Source organism: Spermophilus citellus (assembly GCF_964194105.1).
Source record: "Spermophilus citellus genome assembly, chromosome: 7".
NCBI classification, from domain to species: domain Eukaryota; kingdom Metazoa; phylum Chordata; class Mammalia; order Rodentia; family Sciuridae; genus Spermophilus; species Spermophilus citellus.
In genome coordinates, this window is record NC_138188.1 from 35820111 (window position 1) to 35841298 (window position 21188).

The 21188-nt window shown below is 50.0% G+C and overlaps 1 protein-coding gene across 3 annotated transcripts in view; it reads left to right on the plus strand.

The window, feature by feature from the left end:
* The window catches only part of MRAS (muscle RAS oncogene homolog), a 52768-nt gene extending 34924 nt beyond the window's left edge, over positions 1-17844 (plus strand). For 2 of the 3 annotated variants that reach the window (XM_081302094.1, XM_081302095.1), the window contains exons 3-6: positions 7531-7684; positions 8706-8805; positions 13055-13134; positions 14519-17844. In XM_081302094.1, coding sequence (XP_081158220.1) covers positions 7531-7684; positions 8706-8805; positions 13055-13134; positions 14519-14618 — 434 coding nt within the window. In that variant the 3' untranslated portion in view covers positions 14619-17844. Of the gene's footprint in view, positions 1-2260; positions 2387-7530; positions 7685-8705; positions 8806-13054; positions 13135-14518 lie in introns of those variants that run through there. The other variant, XM_081302096.1, reaches the window with a different exon arrangement.
* The last annotated feature ends 3344 nt before the right edge of the window (positions 17845-21188 follow it).

A 21188-nucleotide genomic window follows, 5' to 3' on the forward strand; every position in this document is an offset into this window, starting at 1 on the left:
GTAGCATGTGGGTGTGCCACATTTTGTTTTTTCTTTCACCAGCTGATGGACATTTGGATGGTTTCCACTTTGGGGCTCTGATGACTAATGTTGTTGCGGACATTCATGTGCAAGGTTTTGTGGGGACGTAGGTTTTCTAGATACGAAGGAGTGGGATTTCAGGATCATGAGCTTAACGGTTTGAGGAATTACCAAGTGGTTCTCCAAAGTGGCTGCACCATTTTACACTGCCACCAGTAATGCAGCCTCTCAGGTGGGCTGCCCAGGGGGGAGGCAGGTGGAGTTTATCTCCTGATGGACCCGTTTCAGTTAAGCTGAGAATGGAGCCTGAAGAGACCAAGGTGTCAGTGGACAAGGTCACGTGGTGTGTTCGTCAGCACTGTGTTCCTGTGACCAAAATACCCAGCAGGAACAACTTTTAAGGGAGGTGAAGTTTATCTGAACTTTACTCCATGGTATGACTGACTCCATTGCTCTGGCCCAAGGTGAGGCAGTGCATCATGGCCGAAGTGTGTGGCAGAGGAAGGCTACTGGGGACATGGAGGCCAGGAAGCAGAGAGAGGGAACGGGAGAGGGGGCCACAAGGAAGATGCACATCCCCAGTGACCCAGTTCCTCCAGCCATGCCCCACCTGCCTGCAGTTACCACCCAGAGGGTCCATTCCAACTGGGAGGGACAATCCAATCAGGTGACCTCCAGACATTGCTGTATCGACACAGGAGCTTTTGGAGACACCTCATGTCCAAACCATAACACGTGCTCACTGGGAAACAGGAGAATTACTGGAGAAGGATGTGTTTGGAATGACTAGATGCTCAAAAGGCCCTGGAATTCCGGGCCAAAACTGCAAAGGGAACAAGCCAGCACAGCATGGTCACTCTCCTCCCAGGTACAGGTGGAGCCCCGAGGCAGGTGTGGCATGGTGAGAAAGTGATGTGACCATCTGGGGGTGGGTGTAGAAAATGTAGCCTCTGGGCCTTCATCTCATCTCTGCATCCCCAGCCCTCTATCCTGACTCCCTCCCTTTAGACCTGATCCTCTTTGGGCCTTGGGACACTGCTACTGGCTCCCCACTCAACACCAGCCTAGTGCCAGGGGCAGAGAGGCCTGGGCTAGCCGGTTGTGGGTTCTGGTCCTGCCCCCTGCTTACTCGCGGTATGAGCCTGAGTGACGCAGTGGCGTTGCCTGCCTCAGTTGCTTCACCTGTGAAGGCCTGGCCTCCCAGAGTGGCTGTGCGGTGGAACAGGTTTGGGGGCCAGAGTCTGGCCTCCTGGACTCCCCACTGCCAGGACCTCCCAGGCTGCATCTGCCCCTGAGCTCTGGTTACACTGCTGAGACACCAGCCATGCTCTCCACTCTTTGCTCCTTTTCCCAAAGGGCAACATCTGAGGGAGGGGGTGTTTCTGGCTCCTCTAAGAACCCCACAAAGCCAGGGACCATCTTCCCAGAAGGTGCACCCACATGTGCAGCTTGTACCCCAACTCATGAAAACTGACCCCAAGGCCTCCTCTCTCCAGGCCCCATACTGCAGTAGTGTGGCCTCTAGAAGGAGCACGCCTGGGGCGGGTGGCTGGCACTTCTTCTCTGCTGCTGTTGTCCTTCAGTGAGCGTGTTGAGGAAGTTAGGGCCCCTGCCAGAAGGAGTCTCCCCCCATTGCTAGGAAGCCAGCTGATTCTTCTATAGGACTCTTAGCTCCCTCTCCTGTAGAGTCCCCAGTGGCCTGGCTTTCCACATTCTGCCGGCACTTTGGAGAAGTCCAAGCAAGTGACTCTTTTTCTGGGAACAGTGCTGGGTTGTCACAGCCACTCCTGCTGCCCGGCACCCACCCCTGCCCCTATGTGCCCTTACCCAAAAAGGAAGCACAGATGCAAATGGTGGTGGTGGGTGCTCAACCAGGAACATTATTTTATTGAATCTGTTCCTGGGAGGGGCTCAGTCTTCCCCACCTAACTGTCCTGTAAAATGGGCTCTTTCATTCCCCCGGTGGGTCTAGGGATTGGAAATAGCTCTGACCATATTACCCCTGGAAATCATTGTCTACTGTTCTAGGTTCCAGAAGCCTAGTTTCACCCTGAAGGTTGCACCAGGAAATTTAGTTAAAAAGTCAGTGTTTAGTGATTTCCCTTAAAGCTGGAGTGAGCTGTTTTAGTGTGGTCACAGCATTTCCTGTCGCGTGCACTTGATTTGTCTCGTCACTGTGCACTTATTTTTCTGAGCCCTCGCTGGGTGCTGAAGCTTTCTGGAGGCCCAGGGATGTGAATGCTCAGGCTCCTACTGCAAGGTGGGGAGTTGAGCCAGGTGGAGAGGAAGCCTTCAAAGATGGAGGTCAGAGGCTGAGCCTTCTCCTGAGGAGGAGCTGAGGAGATCAACCACACAGAGCTGGAGGGTGAGCTGGAGGGTGCCTGGGACAGCCCAAGGGGAGGGGAACAGGCATTGAAGGTGGAGGTCACAGGCTTGGCTGGCTCTAGGTGGCCAGTCACACCCCTCTAGTTGGAGGAGGGGGAGGAGGAGGAGGTCTTGGCAGTCCTATTAGGAACCCAGACTGGTGCCTCTCCATGCTGGCTGCCAGCCTGCCTGGGACCTCACACCATGCCAGTGTGTGTGTGTGTCTTGGCTTCTGAAATCTACAAGATCTGAGAGCAGCCACCACTTTAATCTTCCCCTGCAATGGAGTTGGCTCTCTTACCACCACCACCACCACCACCACCATGAGAGGACTGGGGCAGCGAAGACCTGACACTGCCTCCATAATCTCCCTCCCTTCCCCACCCCCCCTCTGTCACACACACACACTCTGGCAGAACGCCTCTTCTCCCGCAGTGACTAATACTCTGTGTCTCTGGAGTCCTCCTACTTCACGCCGTGAGGCTTGGCCCCGTGCACGCAGGTGGAGCCCTGATCTCCTAGCAGCATAGCTGCCCATCATCCTCAGCCTTCCCTAAGAAGCCTCGAAGGCACGGCCGCTGCCATGTGGCTGTAGGAGGCATTTCCAGACATATGTGTGTGGAAGGGAAGCTGGACAAGGAATGGACCCCAAACCAGACTAGGTCCAGCTCAGCCCCACCTCCTCCCTGGCTTCGCCTGCCCCCACCATAGGGCCAAGAATAGCTTTTCTGCCCTTTGTGGAATAGATTTTTCTCTCTTGGGTTTTATCTGCAGTTATTGATGTATCTGGATTTTTTTTTGTTTTCTTGAGGTAGTTTTGATCCTTTGTTTTCTTAAATCATCAATTTCTTCTAGAAATGAAGGTGTGTTGCTATCAAACTGTTAACTAGATTTCTTTTATAACTAAATATATCTGTATCCATAGCCACAAGCCTTCTTTCCTTCCAAATGCTTACTTTTCTTTTCTTTCCCCTCAGACAAGAATTGCTAAAGATTTTTTAAATTGATCTTTTAAAGAATTTTAGATATTTTAGACTTCAACTACTTTTGATTTTTAGCTATCAACTACTTTCGCCCTCCTTCCTCTACTTTTATTGACTATTCCCCCACCCCGTGTCTTTTTTTTTTTAATTTCTTAGTTGTAGATGGACACAATACCTTTATTTTGTTCATTTATTTTTATGTGGTGCTGAGGATCGAACCCAGTGTCTCACATGTGCACAGCAAACCCTCTACCACTGAGCCACAGCCTCAGCCCCTCTCTCTTTGGTTTTATTTATCCTCTTCTAGCTTCCCAATTTCAGTGCTTAATTAATTTTCAGTTTCAGTTTCTGAAATGCATTTAAAGCTATAATTTCCCCCTGAGAACCATTTTGGTCTCAACCCATTGTCCTTCAATTACAAATTATTTGTAATTTCTGCTTGGCTTTTCTCTTTAACTGGAGAGTTATAGAGCAATATAACTTTCAAATTTTCAAAGTGAATGGATTATTTTATATTCTTGTTTCTATTAATAACAGATCATTAGTTGGTGGGGGCATTTGTTCTATCTTTAAGACAGACCTGTTTAAAAGTTTCCATGTTTTAAGCTTCGTGACTTTGGCACTTTTTGATGTTTTTACCTTTTCTCATTATACATAACCTACATTTTTCCTATTTAATGACTTAACCTTGAACTTAATTTTGCAGATGCGTTTCTTTTGGTTAGCATGTGGCAAGTATATTCTTCTTTTATCCTTTCTCATTTTGTGTGTGTCATTTTCTTCTCATGGGTCTTTTTTTAAGTAGCAGGCAAATTGCTTTTAGTACTAAGAATCTGCTTTTGACAGGTGAATTCATCCCATTTGTATTTATTGTGATTGGATTTATTTCTGCCATCTTATTTCACATCTACTTTTTAATTGTACTTGCTTATTTCATTAAGTTTATTTTTGCCTTTTGTTGAATTGGTTCCATTTGCTTTGTTCTGTTTTTCCTCTCTTCTGGTGATTAGGAGGTTTGGGGTTTTATTCTGTTCTTTGGGTAGGTCTGCTATATACATAAGAAAGTGTATACTTAACATTTTCCTATCAGCCTCTGGGTATAATTGGGATCTTTGGCCTCTTTCCCAATGAAGCAAGAAAGTTAGTACAGGCCGAGTATCCCTTATCTAGTACCAGAATAAGGATATCATATTGGGGCAATAAGTGTTTCAGGTTTCAGAGTTTTTCAGATTTGGGAATATTTGCATAGACCTTACCATTTGAACATCCCTAGTCCAAAAATCTAAGCTCCAAAATGTTCCAATATGTAAAACTTTTTGAACACCACATTGGTATACAAAATGTTACAGGTTTCAGAGCACTTCAGATTTTTAATTCTCAGGTGAGGGACACTTACATTTTCCTGGTCTCTTCCTTCACACATGGCTCATCATAGATTTTAGTTCCAATTTATCATCCCTTCTCTTCAAGCTATTTAACATTTTATTTAAACTTAACTCTTATATTTTGCTGTTTTCTTTTGCTTATGACTATTTATAACATCCCTTATCCTTCTCTTTCATGAATCTGTTTTTCACTTTGCTTGAGTACATCTCTAAGAATTCTTTTAGAAAGTGTGGGCAAGATAATGTCAAAGACCTTCAGTGTCTGAAATGGCTGTCTTCCTTTTCAGAGGATCCATTGTATTTTCAGCTCCCTATTGAGATTTTTTTTTAATTGAATGATCATACTTTTAAACATAACCTAGACAATATGTGAATATATTAATTATAACATGACCTTAATGTATGTTGCTGTTGAATTTAGGCCTTCCCATCCACATATCAGCCATTTCAAGTGTTTAATTGATTGCAGTTCTAAGTGGGATTTATTTGGGTGGGGGGAAGCTATAATGGAGGGATCCAGTTGAAGGTGCACTCTTCCTACCCCTCAGCCACCCCACTGGTCCTCACTGTAGGTCCTTGTCTTCTTATATCCAGATGAAAGAGTTGTAGGATGTCAGAGTTGTCAGATGTCCAGAGTCCTGCCCCTCTTCCTGCATGAGCCTGAGGCCCAGGGTGGGGCAGAGTAGCCACTAGCTTCTCTCACGTCTGGTGCACATCCCAGCTCCTCCTGTCCATCCATCGCCCCTCTGAAGTGCAGAAGGACTGGGCCTCACCAGTCCCTGCATCAGTGATGATCTGATGGGACAGGTCACTTTCCCAGGCCCTGTCTGAAGGTACCAGAGGAGATGTGGAGTCCTAAGTATCCTCAGTAGCTCGTTCTGTGGCTTTCCTTGCTGTCCACCCACTGGCACCCCTGTATCTGTCTCTTGCCACCTCTTTTCTTCCCAGCATCTGACGTAAGTCTCCAAATATCTGTCTGAAGTCCTATTCAGGGGTCTGCTAGGTTTTGCAGCCTGTGTCAAAACTGAGCCCCCAAATCCTGCTTCTCCTTCTTCCTTACTGCCTTAGTCCATGACACCGATATTCACCCTGTCACTCAGGCCAGACCCAATAGCACCCCCACTGCAGCCCTGTCTTTGAAAGTGGCCCCACCTGGCCACCTCCCCCAGCCTCCCATCATATCCTGCCTGGATTGCTGCACGAGCTCCTAACAGGTCCCCTTGCTCCCACGTGTGGCCTATTGGAAAAGGGAACTTGTTAGGAGGAGCCAGAATGAACTTGTATAAATAATACCATCTTCTGACAGTAATCCCCCCACACACACACACACAGCCGGCTCTGTTGTCCTTCATAGTGTACGCTTAACCAGCTAACGTTCCAGCAGCCTCTCATTTATCTGTCTCTCGACGGGATCTTAAGTTCCTACCACAGCAAGGATTTTGCCACATTTGTCTTGTGCCCACAGAGGCTAGACCCTGCCCAGCACATTGTAGGCACTCAAAGATTTCTTAAATGAATGAACAGATTTGCTTAGACTCCTCATTTATTTGCTCATTCAAGTACTATTTGGGTACATTTTGTGCTGAGACTCAAATAGCCAGGTGACTCACACAGACCAGGTCCCTGCCTCTGGGGGACATTGAACAGGCAGCAAGATGTGTCTGGAGAAGGGTTGGGACAGAGTGGGGAGAACCCTGGGGGCTCAGGCAGCAGAACACTACATCAGAGTGAGCCAAGGCCTGGGAGGAAGGAGCCCAGGCGAGGGTGTGGGAGAGAAGGCCCCTCGAAGATGGCAGGCTCCTGGCAGACACTCCCCTCGGCCTTCTTTGTGCCAGTACTTCTCTCTCAGGGCATTACACATATTAACTCAAACAACCCTGGCCATCCCTGTTTTAGGAAACAGAGGCACAGAGAAATGAGCCTTCCCGGGGCCACACCCGAGGAGTGGAGAGCCAGACACAGCGCCGTGGTCTGACTCCAAAATCTGTAACCACCAACTTCACTGCCTCTAGGGAGAGGGAGAAATTGGGTCTGGTCACAGAGTGGAAAGAGCATGGAGGCCAGTGAGCAGGGGCATGCAGGAGCCCACAGTTCAGACCTTGGACCGTGTAGGGTGGGAGTGGTCAGGCTGGCACAGCTGGAAGGAGACACCCCCACCCCAGCTGTGGCTGTGACTCTCTGAGCCAGGCAGAGGTGGAGCACTTGATCTCACCAGGAAGGAAGGGTGAGCGTCAGGGGTCCGTGGGACGATGGTGGCTTGGAGGGAAGGACCTTTCTCATGGTCTTGGGGGACCCTGCTTCCAGCCCCAGTACTGTTCCCGCCACCCCTGTGACAGCCCCATCCTAGAGGTGAGGGTCATTCCCTCCCTAAAGCCTGCCTGGTATCTGTCCACACTGACCAGTGGCCTCCTCAGGGCTTCTCCTAGGCTTATCCACAAACACACGTTTCTGCACAGGGGGCAGCAAGATGGCGGAACTGGAGACTCAAAGAGAGTCTTTGAGCTTAGCTTCCCAAAGAATCCTGCTCTGTAAATGCTGCAGCAGGGAGTCACCCCGGCCCTGGGGACTCCTCAGTGGGTGTTTGTGAGAGCTGATCACTGATTTTAAATAGCTTGTGGGTGGATCAGGGAATTGAGGCCCAATGAGCACCTGGATTGAAACCACCCAGGCAGAGCCTCCCACTGGGGGGACAGCAACAGCCACTGCCTGGGGGTCTGTGGGCTAAGGGGACTCCAGTGGGACGCTGGCAGCCCCTGAGTGGCCTCATCTCTCCCCAGTTCTGGACACAGCAGGGCAGGAAGAGTTCAGTGCCATGCGGGAGCAGTACATGCGCACAGGGGACGGCTTCCTCATCGTCTACTCCGTCACCGACAAGGCCAGCTTCGAGCACGTGGACCGCTTCCACCAGCTCATCCTGCGTGTCAAGGACAGGTGAGGGTAGGGTGTCCCAGCTCCTGGCCTGCAGGAGGCTCCCTTCTGCCTTTCTTTCTCTTTCTCCTCCTCTTCTTCCTCCTCTTCCCTCTTCCTCTCCTGGAAAGCTGAATTCTCTCCTCCCCACAGATCTCCCTATCAGTTCCTCCAGTGCCACCCCTAGATTTTTTCTTCAGGACCAAACTGCTTCCAGGGACCTAAGGGGGTCCATCCCCACCCTGTAGCAGCATCTTTGTTTCAACTCCAATTTAGCCAAGTTATATTATGGACAAAGAAGTGAATTTTCTCTCTAGTATACATGGTCATTGATTAAGTCACATTTGACTGTGAGATTTATAAGCCTCTAATTAAAAGCACGTTTTTCCTTGTCTCATAATTAAATAATTTGGAGCCCATTTTCAGCCCAGCTGGTCTTTTCAGTTGATTGGATCTCGAAGAGGCAAAGTAAAGACAATAAACCAAGGAGCTAATAGGAAAACAGCAAGCTCTGACCAATCCCAGTAAACACAGAAAAATCCAGTTAATACTTATTCTAAAGGAGAAAGGGGTAATGACTTTACTAGGTAAAGGGACACACACACACAGAGCTGCAGTTATGTCCCTGAGTATATGAGCCTCAAAAGTGACTCAGGTAGGAAAATATTCAATTTTCTTGCTAATCAAAGAAATGTGAGGGAAATAGTAAAGTGCCATTTTTCACCTGTGAAATTACAATTTTTAAAGAATAAAAATATCCAGTGCTGGATTCAACAGGGCAGGACCTCATGGGGCATAAAGTGAGAGTGTCAATTTGGATGGCAGTTTGGCCTCTGGACCAGCCTCAACACCAGCCTTGTGACAGGCTTGAGGCTTCAAAACCAAGACAGCACCTCACCTCCCAGGCCCCTTTCACCCAAGGGCTTACCTCACTCTGGAAAGGAGCTGGGAAGGGGTTCTGCCCCGGCCAAGCAGGCTGATACACCTGAGGTTTGACTGCATCCCCTCAGCCAGGCACTGGCCCTCACTGTCCCTTTATTTCCAGGGAGTCATTTCCCATGATCCTCGTGGCCAACAAGGTCGATTTGATGCATCTGAGGAAAATCACCAGGGAGCAAGGAAAAGAAATGGCGAACAAACACAATGTAGGTGCACGTGTGTTGGGCTGTGTGGGGCCGGAGGATGTGTGAATGTGGGTACTCCATCTCTCTGGCAGTGCTGGCCTTTGGAATTGGAACGTGGGCCTCCTGAGTAGCAACTGGATTTTATGGGGCAGGCCCTCATGGGGCATATGGGGGGGGGGATATTTTTAAAACAAGTCAGAGAGAAAACACCCTCTGTAGTCATTAGAAGTTCCGATGTGGGGACCTGATACCTTCTGGGTGGCGTTCCACCCACCTCCTGGTCAAGGGCCACTCAGTCCCACCAGGACCCTGCAGATCCATGCCTGGGCTTTGCAGAGGGGTTGCTTCTGTCCACTACCCAGTATGCTCACGCTCGTTGGAGTCAGCTCTGTTCGCTGAGCTCTGCCCTGCACCAGGCACTGCTCCTGGGGAACAGGCGCACCATGCTGATGGCTCCTCACAGTGTGCGCGTCCTTAACCCCACCTGACAAGTGACCACACTGAGGTTTGCCCCAGGCCACAACCTGAATATCATCAGAAAATGTTAGGTTTTCTAGTGTTGCTAGGTGAAGTCTCTGGGCATCCCCAGCCCTTGTGGGCATGGACTGTGCTCTCTGGCCCCCTCCTCTGCTGCCAGGTTGAACCTCCCCTCTGGCCATTAGCCCAGCTCTGCTAGTTGAAGAGAGGGTGCACTGGAAGTTAACTCTGCCTGTCTCTGCCCTCTGTTCATGTCTTGATTCCATTACTCTAGGCCCTGGACAATAATCATCCCTGCCTCATGGGGCCTGCCTCCAGTGACCGAGACAGACTATAATAAGCAAAGCAAATTAGAGTTCTGAAAGTTAGGTGTTATGGAAACAAACACAGGGAAAGGGGGTCAGGGATGTGGCGTGGAGAGGATGCTTTCCAAACAGGGTAGTCAGGAAGAGATTTCCTGAAAGGTTCAATTCAGCAGGGAGTTCATACAGGAGAGAATGTGCCCTGCAGGTGTCTGGGGAAAGAATATTCTACAAAGGAAATAGCGTGTACAAAGGCCCTGAGGTGGGAGTTTGCAGAACATCAAGGAGGCCATCTTGGCTCAGCAGAGGGAGCAGTTGGGGTGACTTTGGGAAGTGAGGAGGGAAAGGTGGTTTAATCCTTGTGAGATTTTACTGTGAGGAGGGAAATCACTGGAGAGTTGTGAGTGAGAGGGATATGGCCCGACCTACAAATGAACAGTCTCTCTCTAGAGGCTGCATGGAGTAGAGTCCATGGGTGGCAAGGATGAGGGCAGGGAGATTAGGAAGGGACTGTCCCTATGGCCCACATAAGATTGACTTGGACCAGAGCGTTGCTGTGAAGGTGGTGGACTGGGTTTGTAAGAGCTAACAGCATTTCCTCACAGATTGCTTATGAGGAGAGAGAGAGAGGAGACGGTTCCAAGGTTTGGGCATGAACAACTAGAGGAGACTGGAACTCCAGTAAGTGAGCCAGGAGGGACAGTCGGAGTCAGTAGGGGAGATTCAGGATCGTGGGTTTCAGTGTCTTCATTTGAGAAGCTTCACAGATGACCAAGGGGAGAGGCCAGGAAGGCAGTCAGAGCCCCCATCTGAAGACAGAATTCAAAACCACAATACCCAAGGGAGTAAGTGTAGATGGGGAAGGGGTCCTGGGGCTGAGGCTGGGGATCCTTCCTGTTGTGGGTCTGGGGAGATAAAGAGGGATCAGTGAGAAAGACCGAACAGTCAGTGATATGAGGACCAGAGTGGGGAATTTGGAAGCCAAGTAAAGATGGTGCCTCCTCCAGGTACCAGGAGTGGTCAGCCAGGCCAGGAGCTGCTCAGAAGCTTCCAGAGGAGCCTGGGAACTGACCCTCATGGTCAGTATTAGACACAGGCCTGGGAGAGCACGGGAGGGCCTGGCATGCTGAACAGAGGTGGCCTGAGGAGCGATTGCATTTCACATTCTTGACCTCCAAACAATGACCAGTTCCGTAGGTCTAAGGAGGGTTTGCTGGGGGCTTCCACAAACGCTGTCTGATTTTCCCTCCCAGCAGCTCTGGGTAGTGTGGAGGCTCACAGGTGCTGCTTAGGCATCCATAGCTGACTTTTGCAAATAGAAGGGAAGGAGACCCAGGAGCACCAGGTCTCTCCTCTCAGCCTGATGCTGTTCCCCGGGGCAAACACTGCTGCCTCATTTGTGTTTGACCAGAGGACTCTACCAGCCGCTCTCAATGACATCCCAACTTTATAGCTCCTGAGACCAGTTCCTCTCTAGGTGACTGAGACAGGGTGCTCCCACCCAAACTCCGCACTCTGGTCCTCATATCACTGACTGCTCGATCTTTCTTGCTGATCCCTCTTTTTCTCCCCAGACCTACAACAGGAAGGATCCCCACCTAATGCAGGAAGATAGTATTTTCTGCATGGAGTTAAATAGTACTACCAATTATTATTGCAAGGTTTCCCTTAGTTTAAGTCCAGTTGCTACTGAAATCCCTGAATTCTAAGAACCCAATGGATGCATGTCAGACTTTCTTCAGTGGGCAGAGCCCCCAGAAAGAAGGTGGAGCATGCCCAGGGACCTGGGGGATAGTACAAGTCATGTATTTCTGAGCCCAGGGATTAGGACCACGGGTAGCCGAAATTCCTGGAAGCTGGGGGCTTCTAGCTATCAGCGTACAGGATGTGAAGGGACTCCAGCCAGGTCCCAAATCCCGGATCAGGTGCCTTCCTGCTTCCCTTCTGGGAATGCTCAGGGTGGCCATTGGCCTCACCCACAAAGACCTCAGAGCTCTACCAGGTGCTTCACAGAAGCATCTACCACACTTGGACATGATGTCCAAATTGGACGCGGCTCCAAAACGGACCTCAGCACCCCCACCAGTGCATGGGAGGCCAGGTGGGGAAGTGGCATGTGTACCTGGTTTGACTCTCTGCTGGTCACAGTAGATCTTACTCAGGCACGTGACCCTCAGCCGTCTCCTGCTGCAGAATGAGATCCTGCCTGCCTCTGCTGGTTAATATGGGTATTCAGTGAGGTCAGGGATGCGGGGACCTGGGAAACCAAACAGCTCACAGAGGACAGCATTTTTCTTTCAGTAAAATCAGATGCTCAAATATTTGTTAAATGAAGATTTCAAAGGCCTGAGCTCTGCCCTTTTGTGTGCCCTGCCCTTTGTGTGTCTGTCAGCTCCATTAAGACCACCGCTTGAAGCCAAAGCAGGGTGTGGACATCTGACCTCATGCAATGAAAACTGACAGGAAGACACGGATTGTCCCGGGCCCTGGACAACGCTTTACAATAACTCCTCTGAAATAACAACTTACTCTGTCAGGCTCTGCCACCGCTCCCACCCCGTGCACTTAACCAACGGGTCATGTTTATTTTCTTAACTGTGCTTTTCTCCTTCAAACGTATTGTAATGAAAAGGACTAATTTTGTAATCGGAGAAAAGCCATGAAAAATAGTAAAGTTCTGAAAACTCACCACAATCAGCTCACTTCCGTCTCACGCACGGAGGCCTGTGCCTATTTCTCCAACCCCCCACCCCCGCGTGGGGTATCACCAGCACTTCCCACCTTTGTGGGTCCTTGTCATAGGAGAAGACGAGCGCTCAGAAGCCTGGTTCTCCCTTCATCAAACCGAGACTTGGTGTAGATACGGCCCACGGGGTCACCTCGGCCACAGCTCTCATGTGCTGCTGCCTTTTGGCCATGAGATGAGTCCTCAGCATCATCCCTGTGTAAACATGGCTGAGCTCCCGGACTCATAGACACAGACCAAACAAGAGCTGGACTGGGGCAGGCGCCGTGGGGCGGGGACCAGCATGGCCCAGAAAGGTCACCTGGGTTCAGAGTCCTGCTTGTGGCCTAGCCCCTCCTCAGCCTTTCCCACTGTGTTCACTCTGGAGGGGCCCAAAAGAGGGCTGGGGATTACAAGGTAGAGAAGCAGGCCTCAGAAAGGAAAATGAAAAGAATCCGAATGTATCTTAGTTTGATGAAAGAAAAAAAATCTTAAGTCTTCCAGTATATTAAAAGATCATTTATATGCTATTTTTAGGAAGCTATCAAATATCTCTGTGACTAGAGAACAAGAGGGAATCGGAAAAGCCATTAGTAAAACTTTCCAACCTCAGAGCGAGAAGCCACCAAAAGAAGCTTGAGGCTGCTGGGGACCAGGGATTCCATCCTGGGTTCCTTGGGACCTCTGAGAATTTGGCATCTTTGGGGTGGGGAAGGACTGTGTGGATCTCAGCGCCTCTTTGACCAAGTTGAGCTTTGCCTTACAGATTCCATACATAGAAACCAGTGCCAAGGACCCGCCTCTCAATGTGGACAAAGCCTTCCATGACCTCGTTAGAGTAATTAGGTGAGCAGCCCACCCCTCTCTGGAAGGAGCCTCTGTGGCTGGGAAGGGCCCAGCCAGGCTGAGGGTTTGATAAGGAACGCAGCTCCTGTTCTGGCCAGTTCTTGAGCCTCCTTCCATCTCTTGCCCCTGGCTTTCCACCCACCTCCGCCCTCCCCCAGCTGCAGATGGGTCTGTGGGTGGAAGCTGCTCCTCCTGCCACGCGGACCCTCCTTCACCTGCTGAAAGGAAGTGTCTTCCTGCTGAGGTGTGGCACCTCCGCCCCGTCCAGCCACCCTGGGTGTTCTCCCAACACCAGAGCTTTCCACCCAGCAAAAACGAGGCAGGCCCCTCTCCCCATTCCCAGAGCAGAAGCCCTGGGTACGCAGTTTCCCCTGAACAACCAACTGTGTGATTTTGGGGCGCCAATTTCAGGGGAACCGTGTGGGCATCTCTTTTCCAGACCCACAGCTCTCAGCCTTCGAGCAAAGTCAGCTGGCCTGACAAATAGTTTCTTGAACATTCCTTTGCAAGGTCAGGGTCCAGGTGTAATGATCTGGTGCTCAGATGACTGGCTGCAATCCCTGTCCCCATGTATCCCACTTCTCAAATCTCCAGCATCTGGAGCAGCCCAGGCCTTGGTTCTCAAGACACCATGCATTGAATCCATTGCCCTCATGCTGGTGACTCAGAGGGCTGTCGGTTAGCTCTGGATGAGACCCAGAGCTCTAACGTTGTCCTTTGCTCGACACCTCCCCATCCCCACTGTCCATCCCTCCCCATCCACCTTGCATGTGCTCAATAATCTCATTTTCTCCTGTTATTTCAGCATAATGGAAAATACAGCAGGCTTCACTTAACGTTTCTGCTGGCAGCTCTCTCTGCACACTTGAAATGATTTACTCCTGGTCATTCTGTCTCCTGTTAGGATGTGCTACCACCAAGTAGCATAGAGGGACGTCCTGGTTATGACCTGTACATCTAAGGTCAGGTTTAGACGTAGGAAGAGTTAAAACATGCGAAAAGCTTTTGCAATAAAATGCCAGTTGGCCTGTCATTTAATTTAAAATATGGAACACAGAAACAGAGGCCAGCACTCTGTACAACCTAAAGCATGATGCAGCTTAGGATTTAAATAAATATAGCAACCCAGCCTGGTGACAGTAATTCCCATCAACAGGATGATTTGAGTTTTCCCCTCCTCTTCCTTCCCAGTTTCTTTGCCCTAAGAGATGCTATCCAGCCAGGCCCCTCTCTAGCAGCTAGGACTCCAGTGCCTCCAAATCTGTCCTCCCAACCCCCAGCCCCTGCCAGAACAGGCTCCCTGTGCCTCTGACCCAGGAGGAAGGGGGAGAAGAGAAGCAAAATCCGTTCTGACTTTGTCTTTCTATCCTTCAATGTTTAAAAGGCAACAGATTCCAGAAAAGAGCCAGAAGAAGAAGAAGAAAACCAAATGGCGGGGAGACCGGGCCACTGGCACCCATAAACTGCAGTGCGTGATCTTGTGACGGCCTGAGTCCCTGGGCACAGTGACAGCGAACTGCCAGCCCTCGGGACCCCTCCACTGCCTAACTGCACTGAAAACCATTTCTAACCACAACCCTTGGCCTGAGGACTTGGCCCGGGAAGGGAGAAAGGAAGGGTGAGCTGGGAGCAGACAGGGCCTGGCTTTGCCAGAGGGCACGAGCTGTCTCAGATCTCCCGTGAGACCAGGAAGCCACCTGTGAACAGAGCAGCCTTTAGCCCCTCGCCGGTTGATACACCCGGGTCCCCCCCTTCTCTTGGTGGGTGTGTTGTTCCTTTTAGCTACCTAGTGTTGGTTTGATGTGGGCGTATTTATCCATGTGCAACGTTCCAAACAAGCCATGATCCAGCTTCCCCCCGCCGCCTGACTCCAAGCCACAGTGTCTGAGCTCAGATGTCTTTTGTAGATTTTTAAATTATTTTAGTGATGATTATTTTATTTAGGGGGGGGGGGTCTGTGCCCACTGCCTGGTGGAATCCCAGGTCTTCAGCAGACCTCACTGATAACATGGACAGGATACTATTGTTGTCTTCTTCATTGAGTGCCAAACTCAACCCAGAATGAGCAGAATGGCCGAGAGGCCCGAAGTTAATGGGAATGGTATGTAGCTGGGGGTGGGGGGGTAGGGGTCCTCAGGCCATGGGTCATACCCTGGAGGGAAAGCAGCCCCACTCATTGCCTAGAAACTGAGGAGAAGAGAGATGCATTTACCCAGAGGGCTTTTGCTGAGGACGCAGGTATCAGAAGACAAAATTTATCTCACCGAGATGAGTGGCAGGTGCAAGCATGTCGTTTCTAAAAGGAGAGTTTGTTATTATTGTCCTGAAAATATATAAACTAAGATGAGTGAGTGGCTTTGCACAAAAGTGCATTTATCTTCAGACAGCATGGGTTCGGTTGTTCTCCCCAGGCGGGCGAGAGGCCCTGGGTTTCTCAGATCTTCTCCTGCTCCTGTGCATCACCTGTGCTGCCCAGGGTTTCTCTGATACAAACTCACTGTCATGTCCAAGGAAGCCCCTGTGGACTCCCTCCAGAAAACTCAAGGTCACACAGGATCTTAACCACAAAAGATTCAGTATGGATCTCCCTTAAACATTACCAGGACCTGAAGCCATTTCCCCGTGAGTCAACCGACCACCACCTCTGTTAAGCCCAGTTACTGAGCAAACCCCTTCCCTTCAAGGGTTAGCGGATTCCTTGTCTCTTTGGCACACACTTTTATTACCCTCTTGGAACTCGACAGTAATACAAGAGCAGAGGAGAAAAGAAGGTGGGGCTCATGATGGGACTCCCAGGTATCTGTTTCTGCATGGGACAGTCCCCCCTGAAAATGCCCACCTCCCTCTCTGGTGCTGCTTGTGGGAGCAAAGACGGGATATTTCCAGCCCGGGTTGGAGTGGAGGGGCAGCCAGAACAACGGCGCCCCCTCTCAGAGGAGGTCAGAAGATGAGGTGGCTTGGTGAGTGACCTTCTTCCCCAGGTGTTACAAATCAGGTCGCTGTGCAAATAGAACAGTCCCCACAGGTGACCAGGCTTGCTCTTTGGAGAAATAAAGACATGGAAGGAAAGTCAAGAATAGTGAGCCTCCAACCAGTTGACCAGACACCCGGATTCTTCTCTGTTCAGAAAGTGTGCCGGGATCTTCACTCGGCCAGATCACCAGCACCAAGGGATCAGCCAGAAGAATGATTCTGCTGCAGGGGGGACCCGTGTTGGTTGGAAATCAAACTTCCTTTTTGTCAAAATGCACCCCTTCCCTTTATTTTTTCCTGTTCCTAAAAGAAAGGATAAAAGAGAACATTCCAGATGAGGCATTTCAGAGTCTCCAGGATCCTATAATGTTAGCGAGTATTTTAAACACTGAAAGGCCACGGCTCTTTCCAACCCTGAGGCTCCTCTGAGCCCGGTCTGCAGCAAGCATGTGAGTGGTTTTGTGTGTGGTTTGATCTCCAGCTGCATCCTCAAGATGCAGAGCAGTGAGCACAGGGGTGCTTTGCATTGGGAGTGGCAGAGGAGGACAGGAAGCCCTGCACACAGGGCAGCGGCTACTGCCAGAGAACTACCGAGCACCACCCACCACCAGCACACCCCCTGCCCACAGGGAGCTGCAGCTCTAACCGCACCCACTGGGGGGTCTCATTGGAAGCAGACATACAACAGGGCCCTGAGCCATAAAGGTCACCAGAACAGGGGTTTCCCCATCCTGGTTCCCCTCACATACAAACAGGGTGGTGTATCCGCCACCATCCCCATCTTCCAGAGCATCTATCCTAAACTCAAGCCACAGCTGGACTCCACAGGGCCTAAGGAGACTCTGGTTAAGGGTTGGCCTCTGTTTTGGGACCAATGGTGCGCTTTCTCCTATGACCTCATTTCCCCCTTTGGTGAGGTGGGTAGATAACACCCCATCTTTAGAGATGGACCCTTGGAGAGAGGCTTCTCCAGCTACCCAGGTAGGCTGAAGTGGAGTGTATCCAGGAACATCCCCAGTGTATCTCTGTCCCCACCTGGCCTGGCAGGGTCAGTCTGGGGAACCTGATAATCATGCTACTCCATGACTGAGGGGCCTACGGGGCTTATGGCTGGGCCATCATCATGTTCCCACAGCTTTTCCTGAGAGTAGTACTACCTGCCCTAGAGCATACCCTTCCTGAAATCCCCTCATCCCGTGGCTTAGTCCTTGTGTGCTCTCAGATTTCCTCCTATTCTGACACCCTCCTCAGAGGGTTCCATTTCTCCCCAGAGGTAACCCAAGCCATCTTCCCCATCCCCGCAGGCTGGGGCTGGGGCACACAGGGGACATCTGGATGGTTTAATCTTAGGACTTTGCTCACCACCTTCTCATGGTACTTGATATGGAGGGTACCATGAGACCTGGTGTGACCTGTCTCACTTCACCAGGAGACATGATCTACTAACATGTGTCAGCTCTAACCCAAAGGTCCCTCAGACAGGTCCCAGTAAATCCAGAGCCACAAACAGGTCCCCTCCATTAGCAGCCCGTTGGGTTGGAAATTCCATGTCAGATTTACTTAGAAGGAGATACTTGAATCGCTGAGTGCCACTGGGTGCCCAGCTTCTGTTACAGTATTAACAGGTGGCCGTTGTTGTGAAACGAGAGTGAAGCCTGAACATCTCGATGATGCTTGAGCCTTTTATGTAACTTTTTATTAAGTCTTTGTGTATCTTGACTCATTAATAAAGAAATGAAGAGATGCCTGTCTTATTTCCTCTTTTTTCAAAGATTCCTAAAGTTTTTGCTGAGAACATTGCAGTTTGTCAGCGTTTCACCCAGTGTACCCATCTCTCCCAGAGTGTGACTTTGATCTTTACCAAACCTAAAGTAAGGAGGGAGCCCACTGGTGGCCCCGGGGGGGTGTTTCCTGAGTAGAGCGAGAGGATGAAGGCAGGTTGGTGCAGCATTGAGGGGCACGGCCCCTCAGTGCTGGGTAGACCTGGATGTGGGCCCTGCCATTGACCTCTGTGTGCCCTTGAATTAAGGACCTGCTCTAGTCTTTAGCTGCTGTACCTGAATGGACAGTGATACCCACCTCCTGAGCAGTTCAAGGACCAAAGCTAAAGGTAGGGAGCATATGGTAAGGAGCCCAGAAATGGTGCTCTTCAGACGGGGTCCTATGGAGTTATCCCTGCATGGAGAATGTTCCCTGCCCCCATCTACTGGGGTACAGTCTTCAGTCAATGTAATTTCACTTCTTTGTTCATTGAACCCAGTGGGAAATAGACCAAGCTGAGACATCAAGACCTCTTTTCCAGAGTATAGAAGTCATAGCCCTCTCATGGATACCTCTTTGGATAACTGTAGCTGAAACCCATAAACAGAGGCTGAGGATGCTTCTTACACCCCTTAGCCTGGGAACAGAGAAGGATGGAGGGGAGAGGGGGAATGTGGTAGATAGCTCAGGCCTGGCTTCCTGCCCATTCATTTATTTATTCCACAAATATGTATCGGGCTGTGCTGTATGCCAGGCCCTGGGCTGGGTGCAGGTGTGTGGTGGTGGGCAGGGAAAGGGGTCTTCTGATGATTCGCTCCTCCTCCTCTAGCCCTGAATTCATTTCTTGTGGCTGTTGTAAGAAATTCCCACAAAATTAGTGTTTTAATATGGAAATGTATTCTCTCACAGTTCTAGAGACCAGAAGTTCAAGTTCAGCATCGCTGGGCTGGAGTCAAGGTGTCCACAAGGCCATTCCTACCTGCAGGCCTCCAGGAGAAAAAGACTCTTTGTCTCTCCTAGAGTCTGATGGCGGCCGACGTTCCTCAACTTGAGACTGTGTCACCTCATTCCTCAAAGCCAGCGTCTTCAGATCTCTTTCTTCTCCAACTTCACTTTGCCTTCTCCGTGTGGGTCAAATCTCCCTCACTCTCATCCATCGCCACCTCCCTCACCGAGAAGCAGAATTTCCAGACTTCTTCCCACCTCCACCCACCCTCCAGCATCTGCACCATATGCTCTGCCTTCTGGGTTATTCCAGACAAACAATCCAGGCTCCTAGCTGAAGCCAGCCCTTTCTTTGGGGCCCTAGAACACACCAGGACATTATTCTGGCACTTCTCCCCGCCCCCTTCTGTATCATTTCCTTCCTCTCCTGCATCTTTCTCATCTTAAACAAAAGTAATGCCTTTCTTTGACCCACTTCCTCTACCAGATACCACTTGCTTCTCTGCTAACTTTGGCCAGAAATTATCTTAAAAGAGTAATTACACTCACTGTCCTCTCATTTCTCTTTAAAGTGCTCCCGTTATAAGCTGAGATGACAATAAGAGTAACCTTTATAATTTGTCACTTCACGCCTTCTCGAGGGGCCGTCATCACCAGTGGCCTCTACCTTGCCAAGTTCCAGGGCTGGCCCTTGGCCTCCACACACCTCAGCGCAGCTTCTCCTTGTAAACATCCTTCCATTGGCTTTTAGGATGTGGCCATCTCGTGGTCCTCCTGCTTCTCCACTCGTCTGTCACTCCTTCTTAGTCTCCTCAGCTGGTTCTTTCTCTCTGGTTGACTTTGGAGCACCCCAGTGGACAGATCTTGGTCCTTGGCTCTCTTTCTTGATCTCTTCCAATCTTGAGATTTAAATGCCTTTGGTATACTGATGGTTTCCTGTTGACCGTCTCCCGTTTAAAACTCTGTCCCAACCCTGCGCCTACAGCCATCTGCCTATTTAACCTCTCCACTTGGATGTCCCAGACACAGTATATCAAAGCTATGTCCAAAACTGAGTTCCTGGTTGTCCCTTCCCATGCCTGCCTCACCCGTAGCCTCCCTAGCACCCCCTGCTTCCTGGTGCTCGGGCCAGGAGACCGGGAGTTGCTTTTCATTCCCCTATTTCTCCCACACTCCCCATCTAGTCAGCAAATCCAGTGGGATCCCCCCTGCGCACCGTGTCCAGAATCTACCTGTTTCTCTCCACCTCCGCCACTAGCTTTCTATCCCAAGGTGACTCCATTCCCACCTGTCTCACTCTTGACTTCCTGAAGTTCACTTTCTACCCTGCAACCACAGAATTCTGAGTAAAATGAAAGTCAAATTATGTCTCCATTCTGTCCAGACCCCCCCACCCAATGGCTCCCCCATCTCATTTTTCAGAAGTGTCAAGGTAGGCAGTCACTGAACGTCGAGGAATGAATGGCTGATGTCTATCAACCGCAAGAGAAGGGCAGTCCCTTCATTCTGGCAACAAGTACCCTTGGAGCTCTGAGCCACACATCAGGGCCACAGAGAATAGTAAAACCCAGGTACTGTGTCACAGAGCGGTGCAGATGGAAAAACCTGACGTCTATGCATTAAGAGGAATCCCTTGACCTAGGGGATCTGAGAGGGGACGCTCATAAACCTTGCACGGACCTAGATGACTGAACAAAAATTAGTATTGGGCCCATGAATTCCACCACTCTTGGAGGTGAAAGGTTTGCCTTTTCAGCCCATGTTCCAAGGCCCATAAAAGAACTATTTTAAATGAATCCCACCTCCATCTCTGCTCACTTTTGAGAGGTCATGGATAAAAGTTCCCATATGTCACAGATGTCAGCATTGTCATTACTCCGGGATCTTATTAGATATGCAGACTCTTGGGCCCTGTTCCATATATGAACCAGAATCTGCATTTTACCACATGCCCAGTGACTTGTATACCCACTAGTTTGAGTGGCACTGCCTTAGAACATCAAGCTTAAAATGGGAGTGAAATCCAGTCCTGGACCCACTGTGCCTCAGGACCCAGCTCAACCACATCCAACCAGAGGAAGCTTTGTTCACGTGCAAACAGCTGCCAGATTCTTCCTGGCAAGCAGGGAGCTCAGAGGTGGCCTCCCACAGCCAGCACACATGTCCCTTAATGACAGGAGGCTTTTGTACAAAGGCCAGTGGGTTCTCAGTTTGTCTCTCAAACACTCTGACATTCTTCTTAAAATGTGGACCACTACGTTAAATATAAACAACAAGCAAAATCTGATGATCTGAGCTGGGAATTCTTGAAGCATTCTAAATAAAGGGTGAGATAAGTTGCAAGCTAGAGATACACTCATTTCCCAGAATTTTCA